The following is a 17174-nucleotide window of genomic DNA, read 5'->3' on the forward strand; positions in this document are numbered from 1 at the left end:
TCAGCTATGTGACAGTTCACCGGTGATGGACTCTCTCCTTTGCTAATCTGTGTGATTTTGACTCCTCAGAAGGAAGAAGAATGTTGGTGAAAAAAGAGGAAGTGGCAAGATCAAGGTGGCTAAGGGACGAAATGGCTTTGGAAACTTGGGGACTGGAGAAACAGAATAAGGGAGTGCAGAAAGTAATGGGTGGAAAGAAAGATGTGGACACTATTTCTCTGTATCCTAATTTTTTAATTCACTCAATGACTGATTCTGGGAATTGCATCTGACATAAAAGTAGTAACTAAATTTAAAGTCTGTTGATTACAGTCAACATCAAATCTAAGGTAACAATTCAAAGAACCCAGCATGAGGACTGCTCATCTTTTCATCAGAACCACATCCTGCATCTCAACTACCCTCCCATTTTACTCTTGCCATTCTTTACCAAATGCTCTGCCCTAACCACGTTCATCCATTCATTCAACAAACACCCACTAAGTACACAACAAAGGCACATGTTTCAGAAGTCAACGTGAGCCGTAATACAGCTCGGTGGTGCTGTCGGTGGTGGTGGGAGGAAACGAGATACAAATGATGAACAGGTGAAAAACAAAAGTGCGTCAGAGATGCACATACTGGCTTGCAGTGACTCACTGAGAATAATTAAAATAATAACTTGAGTGAGATGCTTATTATTTTACCCTTACGAATTCGAAAGCAAAGTCATTTTCAAAAAAGTCTATTTGACTGTCAGAGACACAAAGTGTGATTGTAATGGCCTTTATATGACTTTCTACTGTTCTTATTCTCATTTAAATTTTTTTTTTCTTTTGCCATTTACTTTGTTTTCTTCCTAATCGCCCAGGATCCCCCACCCTCAGCTGGAGAAGAGATTTAGTGAAGTATCTCTACCCTTACAGAGGCCGTGAACCAGGCTACTCTAGAACAACATAATGGTTGACCGCAAGTGAAATACACATCAAGAGAAAGTTCTGCTACGGTTCATGCAAAACAAGCAGACGGTTTACATGGACAATAAAACATGGGAAGGAGAAGGGTCAGGAGACTAAAACATGGACTTGAGTCTTTTCTGTGAAGACTTATTTTAGGATAGTTGCAAAATCCACCTGTCCTCACCATAACAAGGTTTGTTCTTTACAGCTACACCAGTTGCTCATCGGTCCGTTTTGATAATCCAGCTCAATTTGTGCACAACTGAAGGACAAAGCTGTAGGGAGTGGAACGACTGCCATAGTTACACAGACATCTGGAAATGCGACTGACAAAGCTTTTCCCAACAGCGCCGAGCCTGTGGCACCCCAACCCCCCAACACATGCAGCAGGAACTGCGCCAAGCACCACCCATGCAGCCCAACACAGAGCCATTGCTAAAGCGGCCAGGACATGGATTTTTTTGCTACCCATTGAATGCCACAGGGGAAGGCAAGGCGGGCCAGGAGGTTGGAGAGAGGACAGTAGTATCAGAGGCAGAGAGGGGAGAATTGGGAGAGGGAGAAAGGGACGACAGAGGAACAACAAGGACATCAGTCAGCCCACCTTCAAAAACAATGTCAGCCACTCTCAAACTTGAGAACCAACCTGATTGTCTTCTTTATCAATACTAGAGTTATCTCGCTTCAAGATAAACCGCTTCTGGGATTCTTCACCTTTTTCATCTTTTAAATGTTCACAAAACCTTTGCTCTGGTCTGCCAGCAAAGTAAAACATATCAATAAAATAGTTTTCCCCCCCGTGTAAAGTTATTTCTTAGTGCTGTTTTTCCCCCACAGTGGCATTCAACTAAAAAAAAAGAAAAAAAAAAAGAAAAGTTTACATGTGGTTTTGATACCAGAATCACTAGCAATATACAGGTAGGTAATACCAAGTCCCTTCACAGGGGTTATTATACCTTCGGTTGGTTTGAATTCGGAGTCTTGTTTGCTGCATACTATGCACCATGGATGAGTTAAAAAAAATATTTTAAAGGTCTGTACATATACAATGTATAGACGTTTTCTATAGTTATTTGGACCTCAATCACTCTTGAATTTAATTAAGTCCCCACCCATATTGTAGAACAAATATACATCTTTAGAACTTGGGAATAACACACTAATTCGCCAACGTCGGGAAACCAGGAGAACACCTCCCATCATATCTTCCCTTTCAAGGGTCTTAATCTGTGGTGAGAGAGGATCATTTATAAATTATTTCCACCTTTCTCCAATGACAACTGCTCTGGAATCTGGCTCCAGGAGGTTCTGATATCTTTGACCATGTCTTGTAAATCAGTTCAGTAATTGGAGAAACTGGAGATATTTCATTTAAACAACTTGATGACTGATTAGCATGGGGAAAATCCTTCAAGCAGTTACACACTATTGATCAGTCAATTGATTTTGTTAGGTCTTCTTACTCATTTTGTGTTATTACAGGAAAGGGCTCCCCTTCCTTATTCATTTCCCACAATCGTCACTGCTCTCCACAGAACTCAATGAATGACTTGGGTTTGGGGTCATCCCCAGAGGATGTGCTGAAATATTTGTCCTCGGTTTAGAAGCAGTTGTCATTTATGAATCTCATTAAAGTGTGTCTGTCATATCTGATGTATTACTTCTGAAGCCCAGTGGGTTTTCTGTCCCTACTGGGTTCATTATGCATTCAGTCATTGGGAAGCCTCTTCAGTTTGTTGTTTAATATGGGTGACCAGTAATTAAGGGAATCTCATCATTTCCTTACAGATCCAATATAAGCAAATAGCACTTTGCAAACAAAAAATTAAGTGTATATTTCAAATCTTGGTGAGGCTCACACATGCACATAAATTATAATAATACTGGTGAACAGACAGTAACAAAACACTGGAATAATACCAGTTATAGCTTCTAGAACTGTGTATATTTGCAGTGATATCATTATCCTATTCAATCCTTACAGTAAAACTTTGGTGTAAGAGGAGCAAATTATTTTTGCCTCTTTTACAGATAAAGAAACCATTGCTCAGTGATCATTTTGGCTCTGAGTTTATAGATTTGTCCACTAAGCCACAAACATCAATCCATTCACATCCTTGTAGAGATGTGATTCAGTCTCCCTCTGCTTATACAGGATACAGTGGGCCAGAGGCTCTCAAACCTTACAATAAAGAACAAAAACCCTGCATCACATCATCTTGAAGATCAATGTGAACGTTTTCCACCAAAAATGAAATGTAATAAAATGTAACAATCTGGAAGTGCAAAAATGACATTTTAAAATCAGAACACTAAAGGAGTACAGTCAACTTGTACTTTACAGTAAAAAGACCATTTACAGCATAGAAATTAAACATATTGTGGTGTAGCCTAGTTACAGTACACTTCAATTACTTATACTATAAAATCTTACAATACTAGCGTGAATAGTTGGAGGTCACTGTAAACGATAATTCTGGAATTACGCATATTTAAGCACACCAATATTTTTAACCAGTACTTAGTTATATTGTTGTTTTATGTAGCAAGTAAAATTAAGATACTAACTTAAATACAAATGCTGATTGTACCAATGCTAATTAAGTCTCTCCTAATATCCCCAAGGTCTGTAATCTAATAAACTCTAATAAATGAAATGATTTACTTGCTGCTCAATTTACGTATATTTCTTTTATTTATTGTTAATAGTCTGTAACTGATTTTTTAGAAGTAAAATGGTCTGGGAATGTGAACTTTTGGATTTGTGAACATAAGGTGAATTGGCTTTAGATTAAATTCTCCTTTAAGAAGAAAATCATTTAGCGTGCGATTTCAACATACTGACTGCAGCTGGAATGTAAGTTCTATTTGGTAGGGACCTTATTTTTTATATAAGTGTCTACAACAGTACATTACATAGAGGAGGCATTGGTTAAAAGAATAGGTGAATCAATGTACAGATGAATAAAACTTTAGTACAATTGTATATAAATCACTGTAATTAAGGGAATGTCAAAGGGTCACTGAATAAGATATGTAGTAACAAATTTTTAAATTATAAAACAGAACAATAAAGAGTTTGGTTAGTAGGAACATAAATTTAAATTTAGAAGCATTAAGAACATGTTCTTTAAAAATCAAATTTATGTTTTGCTTCATGTTGACTAAAAATGATCGTTAGTAAATAAAAGTTTTTAAAATTTGAGGGTATCTTGGGAAGAGAATGGGAATGAGAATCTTAGCTTTCTAGTCTGAGAACTTCTCAGTTTAAAATGTCATTACAGCAATGAGGGAGTTACTTAAACCTTACTTTTAAAATTTCATTTGAGTTTCTTCATAGTGTTGGTTTATTTGTTTTTTATAGGAAAAATATATCTATCACATAAACAAAGAATAGTCAGAGGAACTTTTTCTAATCAATGATGTCAATATTATTTAGAGCAAGAATATTTCTTACTAATATAAATTATGCAAAGTGCTTTCTCCATAACTGCTTTTCTAATATCGCATTTAAATTTTTTCAAACTCTAGAAATAGTCAAAATTATTAATCCCTTCAAGATTTTCCAAAAAATATTTTGAGTGATTATAAAGTAACCATCTGAAGATTGTGTAAAAGGAATAAAATAAACCTAACAAGATTTTTCCAGGTTGATGTTATAGAGAATTACCTATGACTGTAGAGCTAAAGAGAAATTTGCAGCTGAAGCTCATGAAAACTATAGCATAGAGCTGAAGTATTACATAGGATTAAACTAAAAATTACCAGTAATGCACCATTATATTATGGCTTTTAAAAATCCTTTTTATCACTAATTTAACATCATAGCAATGTTATCTCTTAGCCATACAATGATTAGAACTAAAGTAATATATTATGGACACTTTTGAAAAATGGAATGAATTACTTTTAACGTATCAATATAAGGATGAAACTCTAACGAAAAACTGCTCAAAACTACAAAACATCATGGTATTTATTAAATTAATGATAACTAGGGTTTACTACATATCTTATGGCCATGTATCACATGTGCCTAAATTTCTTTTTCTGGTGGATTTTAGCCCAGGAGTTATCATTGCTAGCTTTCTCTAGATCATCATCAAAAAGCAGAGAAAATGAATTTCACATTTCTTCTTAATGAAAAAATAAGTTTCCTCTTCTAAGGTAAAAAAAAGAAAAATGTTTTCCTGCAATTTGTAGCAGGTATCTATTGTAAAACTCATTGTTCACGTGTGAACAGCGCGGGCATCCCCAATCCAACCTTTCAAAAATTAAAATTAACTCCCCATTGTTCCTTATTAGACGTAGTTCATGAATTGAGAGGCAGTGTGGTTGAATGCAATGCTGTATGAGACAATCAAACACTTCTGGTCAATCAATTCCAATATTAGTTAAACTTTTTTTCTCTTGAAGTTTAAAATAGATGATCACTCCTTATAATTATTTTTTAAATCTTTGGACATGAAAGTATTTTCCATGATTTATTTGCACTGCCAGTTTGAGACTAAATTTATTACTTATCTTCCAAAGAGTTTAAGCTTAATCCCTCCCAGTCCCTTTCTCCCGCACAGATATAAATGAATAATTCAATTCTACTAAATATGGAGGGGTACAAAGTATTTGAATTCCATACTGGATAACTGAAAGATGGTCATCAATATGTATAAACGTCTTAACCAATAAAGGTTGCTGTGCGCAACAGAATAAAATATTTTGGGGGTATAAGACACCTATCAAAAATATTTTAGTAGGCAAACATATTAGAGGACTCTAAGTGGCACTGCTGTTCCCTTAATTCTTTAAAATTTTCAATGAAAATATTTATAAATGATGTTTTTTCTTTAAAAAAAAGTCCAAACATTTTTCTTCTTGAAGTATTTCACAATTCCCACTATCATTTCGTCATTTAATACCATTTTAGTCTCTTTTAAGTAAGACTTACTTAAAGAGACTGGCTTAAGACTTACTTAAAAGAGACTAATATGGTATAAATCCAATATAGGCAGTGCTACCAAGCTTCCTTTATTAGCATCTTTCAAACTTATGTGCTCAATTATCTACATGTTTGAAAAATTCATTTTATTCTTCTCTATTTTGATTGTGTACTGTATATGTAAACAGACATGCAAAATAACATAGGAAACAGCTGGCCCTCCTTTAAAATAACGTTATTCATGAACAACAACAAAATTATAAGAAGAAGACTCAAAGACAACAAGGGTCTGTGAGACATCTCTTAAATCGGCACCACTGCTCTGGCAAACTGGCTGTGGGCATAAAAAGCCTTAAAAATGTCAATCCACCTTGACAAAGTGATTCTATGTCTTAGAATGAAACCATAGCAAATAGTAAGAGTTGCATTGATTAAGACAGCGAAACAGTGAAAACTCATGGTGGACTGGTTAAATAACTTAAAATATCTCCATATGTAATATGTAGCTTTGTAAAATGATACCCAATACTATTTACTAACATAGAAAAACAAGTTACAAAAGAATAGATATACTTTTGTGATTATTATATAAAGATGTATTTTATAACCACAAAATAACAAAAGCTATTAGTTTAGAAAGATAGGAAACAAATTCAACGAACTTAAAAATGGTTTGTATCTAAATCGTTGGATTATGTACAATTAAAATATTCTTTTATTCTGAATATATTCTAAATTTTCTTTCATGGCCTATATTATTTTATAATCAGCTAAAATGAACATTTAGCCATTTTATTTTGTCAAACTAATTCTTAATCTTTCTGCTGCACTGCTACTTTTAAAAATACCAGGATTAATTGCGCTTCCTACTTCTGGTCTTGGCTTATCGTATTAAGACCTTTCAATATATATAAACAAACAAGCCAAAAAGAAAAAGTGTCCTCTTTATTGCTATGTTCTTCTTGATCTACATGCATAGAAACATGCATTTACTAATGATAATATGATGATCATAATAAGTGGGAGTGTGTAATCAATCTCAACCTTTTTTCTTCCTCTCTAACAGGGAAATCCAAAATAGAATGATCTAGAAAAAGATAAGAGGGATAAAGAAAAAAGGAGAAAACATGTAATTTGAAAAACAAAAAGAAGTCACATGCAATTAGGATCTGGAATATTATGTTTGTTTGTGAGTTTGGCTATTTCTGAACTGCATTGAGCATGTACTGGGAGCAACACCAAAGAATCATACACACCAGATCAATCTACTTAGCTTAACAAAACAGGTGTATTTTTGCAAGTTTGCCTATAAATTGAGAATTTCCACAAATGAAAAATAAGAAAACATGGCTAGTACAGATACTTTCCTTTCTTTGAGTTCTCCATTCTTTCATGTCAATGTTATATGAACATTAAAAGGCAATGCCATTAATATATCCAAATACTCAAAGCTTGGCTCCCCCCTAAAACACAATGAATTTTAGCATATAACCCAATGACTTTACATAAAATGGATGGAAACTAGCACACTAAATTTAACACAGCAATAGTTTAATAATTAAACTAAGTTTTAAGCAATTGACACACAAATGATGATAAGCAAGCCTAACAAAAGTTTGTCTTTTCAAAACACATTATTGTGTCTTTTCATCTCTGCAGCTTACTGATTGTGTGACTTCTCACAAGTTACTTAACATCCCTATGAGAGAAGTGTTTGTTTTGTTGTAAAAAATGGAAAGTAATAATACTTACCTTAAGTGCTTGGGAGGATTAAATGAGATACAGATAATGCAAGTAGTGTCAAGTCCAATGCCAAACACTAATGAAGTACTCAGTAAACGTTATAAACGATTATTATCATTTTCACATTTTATTGAGTAGCCCAAATCTAAGAGTACACCAACAAATTTTGAACTAACATTTACATTAGTGCTAACCTTAATTAGAATAGATCCAATGTGTACTATAATCAAATAATGGTTTGATTCATCAGTTCCAAATAAGCAAGTAACAATTTTCATAAAGTAACATTTTCTTTGAAAACTACTGAATGTGATTGTTGTTTCTTGGCACCGAAGGCTTTTTACTTACATATTATAATGGTGTGTATAAAACTATTCCATATTAGTTTATATGAAAATAAAGTATTTTACTTTCTGAGAAGGTTCAGAGTGATCACTGCACTTTATTGATATAGAGGTACGAGATAATTTTTGTGTGTATAAAGAAATGTATTTTTTTCATATTCCTGGTTTAAAGGCCAGATGGTGGGAAGTAGGGGTTAGAAAGTGTGAACTCTAGAAAGGCTGAGGTTGGAAGGAGTCTGGTTGTGGGACAAAATACTTGTATATTTGGTAGGAGTCTAACTCTCTTGGTAGATTCCAATTTATTGTTTGAAGATTTTGTATCAATAGTTACAGTCTTACATTTACGTATACAAATTAGTAGAAACCAAACACCTTCAACCAATAAACAACAAATTCTTTTACTACTCCTTGCCCCAATTATCTCTTCTTTAAAAAGCCATGGTAATATTATAATTGCCTCTTCATATCAGAAATCTTAAGATTAACAAGACACAAGAAAATCCACTATTCATTACATACAACCAGGCTCTCACCTTCAAGTATGCCATAAAACTTTCCTCAAGGTACAAGTACTAAAATGACTGCCACCTCTGAGGATGGATCTAGAAGCAACAAAGGAAGCCCTCGGGATGGAAGCCTAAGTCTGCCACCTCCAGCAAGCATAGTTGCAGGTGGAGGGAACAAGATATAGTCATCTTGCTTCCTCAGTAACTGTTGTATGTTTAGGGCAATACTACAGATAGTATGTGTAGGTATAGTGAAGCTTTCTCCAAACTGTCCCAAACTGTATCACAGAGATAATTAAATGTATTTACACACTTACACACATTCTTGTACTTATACGTTATGCACTTACACTTACACACACACACACACACACACACACACCACAGAGTCCTGACCACACCACAGAGTCTTGGCTCTTCAAATAAACTATGAACAGAAGATGGACATGTTCCATAATCTATATTTCTTTTGTTGGAAGCATGATACTGAACATCTGAGAACTACATTTTGCTTGACAGTTTAAGAACATGGGTTTTATCTCACTTTCAAGTATGCCAGGATAATTTTTCACCCAGCGTGTTCTGTGGTTCTGGAGTTTTGTTGGTGTCATCCTTCTTAGTACACACATTGTTGAATTGGGTTCTCTGTTCAATTTTGAAAATACACGCAAATTAGGATGTTGTAAGGAAATCAGTGGATATTGGTGAAAGAATAGTGTTTCGGTTTCTTCTCGCTTTTGTCATTTCAGAATATTGGTTCTATTAACATTAGTTCTTGTTTCTCTAACTTTAGAAGAGTAATGGCTGCGTGGCAGGAGGACTGAATTTCAGTCTTGGTCTTCCGTCACTGAGTAGGTAAGACCAAGACATGAATCTCAGTTTTCGTTCCTGTAAAATGGTCGAGTTTTATCTATCTAGAATGTTGTGAGCTAAATAAATAAGTCAATAAATAATCTAAAAGCCTTATTACTCCATGGAAAATATTTTTAAAAGAAAAAAATGTATTAAAGGATACTAATGTTACAGAAGGTACATGCATATTTCATTTCCAAAATTAAGTGGTACATTATACATTCGACACTTAAAAGCTCATGAATAATTTCAAGTGGGGAAAGGAATACAACAAACTTACTCTTTCCTCACAAAACATATTTCTATGATTTACCTATCTCATCAACAGAAGCTTATGTTCTCTACGGCATTTGAGAATAATAATATGAGAAAATATAATATTTGAGAGAAGCGATATGGCGTTTGACCAATGTTAACAAAAAAGTTTTACTTTGAGTCTGATATTGATTAAAGGACCAGGTTGTCTGTTCAGTAAACAAAATTTGATGGTTTTCCTAAGAGCAATGCAATTCTTAGGCTTCTGATCTTGGACTTCAAGTCAGACGGTTTTCAAGGCTATTCGTATAAAAAAATGTGGAGTAAATTTGCCATGTTTAAAAATGATAGGATGCTAACCAACCACTCGTGGGTTTCCAAGAGGCACTTGGTCTTCTTCAGAGGATTATTAAGCAAGCATCCACCTCAGGATGCCACTCACTCACGGTACTACTCACACTCCCAGCCAAAGGAAAAGAAAGAGAACAAATGTGGGAGGAAATCATGGAAATTTTAGTTTGTTTTGTTGTGGTAGAACTGCAATTAATCACCTGCAGGGAGTGGAATGCCTAAGGGTCAAAAACCAGTGATTCTCATTTTAAACCTTTGCCTCTCCAGGAAACTCAGCAGAACAGATGTCTTTGACTCTGATACACTGACGTGCACGCCCCTTTGGGTCTGCCCACTGAGACAGTGGAGGGTCCCACAATCCTGTCTCTTAGTGCAGTCATTACGCATCACATCAAAAACACAGTAAAGCCAACTGGGCTCAACTGTTTCACTTAGAGAGAAGCCTAACTTAGTACTAGAGCACATTTTCATGGTGCCTGTGATGTACCAAATACCAGCTTTGTTAATCATCCTTCCTGGAACAAACAAACAAGCAAAGCACTGGAGTCATTAATACCACTCATCATTCCAGGCAAATACCCAGGTCCACACTTCTCAGGAACTAAGGCATTGTGTTCCTGAGCACTGGACTTCCAAGGTGTCACCCCAAACCTTTGCCTTTAGGCCACTATTCTCCTTGCACGGTTTCTGTGGCCTGTAACCATTCTCCTTCAATGAATTTGCTCTTTCCTTTCTTTGCTCTGTACCTTTAGAGTAGGGGATTTGAGGCAATGATAGTGGGTGGATGTGAAAGACAAAAGAAAAAATATTCAAGAGATGACAACCTTTTAACATGAAAATTATCTGGGACTAGTTAAACAGTCACTCTGACACATGCCAAGACAGTCAGGCGCACATGGGTCTTTGCCTGTGACTGATCTTGGCCCCCTGAAAAACACTTGTGCAAGTAGACACTTTGTAGTCTCCAAATAATATACCCCAAGCCTATATCCTTGCTCTAGAATGAAGAAAAAGAGAAGGAGGTGGGGAAAAAAATGGAATAAAAGAACAACCAGCTAACCTCACAGAAAAATAAGCAACAGAGATCAGAAAGAGAGACAAAGAGAAGAGCAAAACTTCTTATATAAAAACAGACACTTATATTTGTAGCATTTAAATAGCACAGACTTTAATACCTCTACCCCAGATTTCCAAGATGCTCATTTGGTGTCACCACCTAATATGACAGCTACCAAAGAATTCCAACAGAAAACATTGAAAAATTCTAGAAAATCCAACATATTTCTAACAATATATGGAGGAAAGAGAGCTGGAACTAAAGGTTGAAAAACATAGCCCAAAACTTCATTATTTCAAGAACAACAACAACAAAAAGCAGCAAATTCTAATCAGAGGTGTCCCTAGTCATGAAGATTGGATTTGTGGACCAATAGGCGTGCTGCGAGGCTTTGGGTCACGTTCATTCACCTGTTTGTACCCTGGCTAGCTCCTAGAACCAACAAGCTTGCAGTGTTGCAGGGGTAAAGTGACTTGCCTGAGCTAATTCTCTAAAATGCATCAGTTTGCTGTGATGAAGGCACCTTCTTTGAATACCTCCCACATAAGCACGACAGTTACTTCCTGCTTTCTCTGGACTATTATATCCTTAACCCGACCCCATGCTCTTGTGGCTATGGCGCAACACCTTGGATTTGGACAATTGGGTTCCTTATAGCAATAATTTTGGAATGACACAATGAATAGGTTCTTCTATGCTTCATCTTCTACACTGACATTAGTGATAAATGTAGCTTTTTCATTTCAAGAAAGAAAAAAGACTGAAATGGAATAAAGCAAGGTTCAAATTGAATGGATATCACCCCCTCCCAAATATCACCTCTTGTAACGGCGTTAAACACAGAAAATCAAGCAAGAACTATCAAAGAGTAGCGAATATCTGTTATTTACTGATACCACTGAGTTAATCTGCAATCATATCTTTTTGTCAATTGTTGTTCCTTATCAGACAACAAAAGACTTAATAGAGTTGAAATTCCCTACCCATCCAAAGAGTCTTCTTGAAGATTTTGCTCAAGATGTTCTGGATGTTTTTGCTTTAAAGAGAATTAGATTGTTTAAGAAAAATTTTCTTGGCATTTGACACACTGGTTTCGATCCCAGCCATGCTAATCACTGCTTCTCTAAAAATCCAAAATTGAACCTAAATTTGTGCATCATTTTCTTCTTCTGTAAAATGAGGCTCTAATTACTTAGGTTGTAAGTATGCTTTTAGGATGAAATCAAGTAACATGCATGAAATAAGAGGGAAAGTGTTCAGTGCAATGAATAAACAATAGGTAATGTTATATGTAAGAGATTATATCACTTAACTAACTGAAAAGTCTGTCCACAGACAGAGTTTTTCCATCATGAAAGTACAAATATAACTGAGGATATTAGAGAAAATACTGGAGGTGAGTGCAGTACATATATGCGTGTATATACAGAGGGTGCCAAAAAATGTACACACATTCTAAGAAAGGAAAAAAACTGTATTAAAATTGCAATACTCAATATATACTGATACCAAAAGATGAATACAAGTAATGTTTAACTTCTGCTATTACAAGAGGTGCTCAAAGTGGTTACCATCAGCATAATTTTAATCCAGTCTTTTCCTTTATTAAAATGTGTATACATTTTTTTTGGTACCCTCTGTATAATCCTCCCAATGTGTCATCATGATTTAAATATTTTGAACTTCATGTGAAACTATTTTCTCTCCATGCAAAACTTAATATTCTCAAGTCACAACCTACAATTACTTGAACTGCCTACACTCTAGAAATACAGGGATTGTGGGAAATAAACCCCGGTCAACATGTAGCTGATAGGCGTCCATGTCAGAGGGTCACTTTATATGCCAATGCAGTGTCATTGAGAAAGGAAAATTAAAAATTACATGAAAAAGTGCTTTCTCTCCCTCATCCCTTTATTTTATTTTTGTAACCCTCCACCCATATGTTTCTGCATCCTCCATCTACATTGTTCTGCATTTCTCCCAGGCTACAATGACATTTAAAATATGCATTTTTATGTATTTGATTGGAGTAGCATTCATTAAACTCTATACATTGAAAAGGTATTCCCAAAACACAAGACCCACGAGGAGCCATCTGAGGAATTTCCATCTCAGCCTCCCTCCTTTATATATATGGACATTTCCATCCAAAAAAATATGTAAATTAATATGGTCCCAACAACCTTCATGTGTCAATGGCACTGCTAGCACAACTCTTGAAATTTGCAGGGAACCAAAGAAAACCAAGACACCTAGGACTTAAATAGAATATTCTGAAGAGAACATTCCATTTTGAGCTTCGACTCCAAAAGAACATGGCAACAGACCTTTAATATCAAATGTAGAACAACACTTCTCCTTTTCTAAAACTGCTAACAGTGATCCAGGTCCTGTAAATATGACTTGTTACTAGTTGAAAAAGGATAATTAATTCATCCTTTTCTTTTGTCCTAAAAGATAACAGCCCTCACACCCTACCCAGCAAGAGCCACTCAAATAGAGGGTGGTCAGAAACGTGGTTGAAATGAACAGTTAGGACTTGCCAGCTATCAATTGAACATTATTAAGCTCTACTTTTCAGAAAACACCTGGAACATCTATGACATACAGTTATTTGCCTTTTGGTTTAGGCATGATTTGACTCACAGAGCGGGGGCTAAAGGATGGTGTGCAAGAGCAGAAACAAAGCAGAGACCAAGCCAGCCCAGGCTTTCCATTGTAGCCACCTCACCTGAGGGTGTTCTTTGCACAAGCTCTTTTTGCTCTTCCTGAAGGCACAAACATGTGGGGTCTATTTGAAATTGGCCATAACATTTTTGAAAAGCTGCTGCTCCCCTGGAAGTGAAGTGAAGAAGTCTAATAATGTGATAACATGATGCCTGTACTAGCCAAGCTCAGTCGCAGAAATTAGAAGGCTTAAAAGTTTGAAGGGACCAACTGTATTCTCTAGTGGTACCTGGAAACTTGCAACTACCACAAGGATTTAGAGAAGAGCTGACTAATAGGACTTTCGGAAATAATGGGAATGTTCTATGTATGATCTGTCTAACATGAGCATTTGAAATGTGGCTAGCCTGACTGAGGAACTCAAGTTGACATTTTATTTATATTTAATTAATTTAAATTGAAATGGAAATAACCATATGCAGCTGGTGGCTACTGTATTGGAAAGAACACATACAGAGCGGTCACTCAACATTTACCAAGAATCTTCCCACAATGCTCAATTTTCTCAAGAACTATTCTATGAGAAAACAGGTCTCAAACACTGGTACAACTATGCATGACTATGTGACTGTAAAATTAGTGTGCGTCAAAAATTAAAGCACTATCTCTACTAACAATCTACTTGATCTACGGGCTTTTCCACTTGTTACGGCCTTATACAGAAAGAAGGAAAAAAGAGGTTAAAAAGAAATAGTCAATTGCTTGCCTATTTTACAATCAGTGTGCTCCGGCATTGTGGAATCTTAAAGTCATGGAAAAACTCGAATGGAGAATTAGCAACAACAATAGCAATAACTAGAAATATTTGATGGAAAGTGAAGATGTGAAAGATTAAAGGACAGTGACTTTTCATTCCTACTACTGTTCAAAAGAGGAGGCACATGTGCCAACCATCAGGTAAAGCAGAAAGCTGCTAAATTTTAAAATTTATTTGCCAGCACAATAGAATACATCCACAAGACCCAATAATTCTGAAGCTTCGAGGGCTCTTAAACATTATGCACTTCAAACCCTCCTGCAGATAAATAAGTCATTTGAAGCCTAGAGAAGTGAAGTGTTCAGTGTCCCTGAGATAATAGCCAAGGCAGGTCCCAGATCTCCGTTTGTGTTCTCTCCACTGTGACCTTCACTCTAGTGCTGCTGAACAGACTGAGCCTTGAGTAGAGAAAGAGCCTCATCTCCATCCCTACTTGTCCCAAACTCTGGTGAGCAGAAAATAAAGAGTGGTTTAACCATGCTGCTCTGCTTGACACAAAAGTTCCCTTCACTAAAACAGAATTCCTAAAACCTATGCAATTTACACAATTTACCAAGCACACTGTGGGACAGGAAACTGTAATTCACAAATGTTTTCAGAGAATGCCTCACATAGGGACTGTTTTCCCATTTAACATGTATTTTGCTATAGAAGTAGCTCACTCTACACTCACAAGGTACACGGGTTCAAGAGACAGAGCTCCAAATTTCCAAAACAAATCACGACGTAGCTTATGCTTTCGGCGACTCAATGGGACCATGACAAGATACCAAGATAGAAAGAAGCAAAACAAGTATTTTAAGGACCAAAACAACCACCTGCTTTTAGAGCTAGAACTTAGATATCATTTAGTTCAAAATGCTCATTTTATAAGTGAAAAAAAAACTGAGATGGCAGATTTCAAATGACTTATTTCAGGTCACACAACTAGTAAGTAAAAGAATTGGGTCTTAGAGGCAGGATTTCTGTGTCCAGGTTTGACGCTTTTTGTTACTCTAGAAACCACAATAAGATGAATGTTTACAAACCAGAAAAGGAAAGAAACAGACAATTATCCTGCGTACATCATCGTTGTTTTACAATGTCTGTTATTTTTAATTTGAGCTATATTTTGACCTAAAACGTTCATGGTTTTGTTTGTAATCACACGGAGTACAGATGGAAGAAAATAAATTATGTTTCAGGAGCTATGTTAAAGATCAGGGAATAAATCCACTTTATTGCCTGAATTTTGTAAACTTGCCTGGTCCTCAGATAATCTTCTACAGATAAATGCCACCCTACTGCTGATAAGAGCAAGAGGTAAATAACACTGCACATTTTAAATGTCATGTACTTTGAATTTTACACTGTGCTCTTATAAATGAACCCATAAGAGAAAAAGAAAATGCTAAGTAAATACGGTGATAAGGCTTACATTCTTGTGCTGTTGGTCTTGTTGATGATCACAGATTTTCCTGTTTGATCCACGTTGTGATCCAGCCCAAAGTAAGCTGCCACTCGATGGACAAGCATCCTCTGATAGGATGACATCTGAGGGAACTTTTTATAATGATTACTGAAAGAAAGTTAAAAAAAACACACACACAAAAAAAAACAAAAAACAAAAAACAAACAAACTGTGGAATCAGCATTTTTGTTTCTGGATTGATAAGACATGTTACAGGTACACACACAATATCATTTCTCTTTCATTCAAACCACTAAACCCATTTCATCTCTGGCATCACTTAATGTTCTCATTTACAGAGAAATTTTCCACTTATAGATTTATTCAGTAAGCTACAATAAATATCTTTGTTTTGTAGTTGCACATTACTCTCACCAAAGATAACTTAATGTCTTTTGGAAAGTATTCTATTTAGTCCATGATACCTTAACGGAGCCAGGCACAGGACAAATGATATGACATAATATGTGACTGCAGATGCCTATCTGGAGATGCGTCATTACACGGTTTACACTGAAAGCAGCGCAATTATTTCCAGGCATAACTGACTGCAGCCAGCTGGAGCCCATTAAAAAACTATAATAAAAATGAAAAGGGTCGCTTCTTGTTATAGCTACTCTATGCTAATCAGTAGCCCCCTGTTTATAGCCATTTTGTCAGGAATTTAACAAGCAGAAGCACACATGGTCCAAACAACAATTCTCATTAGTATATAGCTCCTAAATCCAATAGAATCTTCATTTAACAAATCAGCAAACGTATTAAATAATGTTTTATCTATCCCTAAATCTTTCCAGAATGAATAATTAAACCCAAATACCAATCTACGACGTATCATATAAATTAACCAGCATTGCAATTTCACATACTTGTTGTCACCAATGAAATCAATAATTTCCTGCTCCATTTTCAAGAGTATCATCCTGTCCCTGCAAAATAAATGTTAAAATGTAAAGGTTTTATGGACTTCCCATTCCCAAAGACCTAAAAAGTCCATTTGGATGTACGGAAAAGATGGTTTTCATGTATGTGACTACAAACCTGCATCCAACTCTTCTCTGGAATATGCTGTCCAATACACATGGTTTGATTCTACATAAAATTGTTTCTCATCTCATTTGTTAAGAATTTTATCATATTAAAACTTTTGTAGTTTTAACGTTAATCAGGATATGCATGGCATTAGGCCCATAAAACACATCAAGTAAATTGCATATTTTAAATTAATAGGCAACTAGAACAAAGTAAAGCCCAA

At 35.6% G+C, this 17174-nt stretch overlaps 1 protein-coding gene across 15 annotated transcripts in view; it reads right to left on the bottom strand.

The window, feature by feature from the left end:
* The window catches only part of ARPP21 (cAMP regulated phosphoprotein 21), a 424506-nt gene that overhangs the window by 81522 nt on the left and 325810 nt on the right, over window positions 1–17174 (bottom strand). For 14 of the 15 annotated variants that reach the window (XM_074312647.2, XM_074312643.2, XM_074312653.2 and 11 more), the window contains exons 8-10: window positions 16789–16848; window positions 15887–16027; window positions 1585–1693 (exon numbers count right to left, since the gene is read on the bottom strand). In XM_074312647.2, coding sequence (XP_074168748.2) covers window positions 1585–1693; window positions 15887–16027; window positions 16789–16848 — 310 coding nt within the window. The remainder of the gene's footprint in view (window positions 1–1584; window positions 1694–15886; window positions 16028–16788; window positions 16849–17174) is intronic. The other variant, XR_012489621.2, reaches the window with a different exon arrangement.

This window comes from Rhinolophus sinicus, chromosome 5 (assembly GCF_057876585.1).
Source record: "Rhinolophus sinicus isolate RSI-liver-muscle chromosome 5, RSI-T2T, whole genome shotgun sequence".
NCBI classification, from domain to species: Eukaryota; Metazoa; Chordata; class Mammalia; order Chiroptera; family Rhinolophidae; genus Rhinolophus; species Rhinolophus sinicus.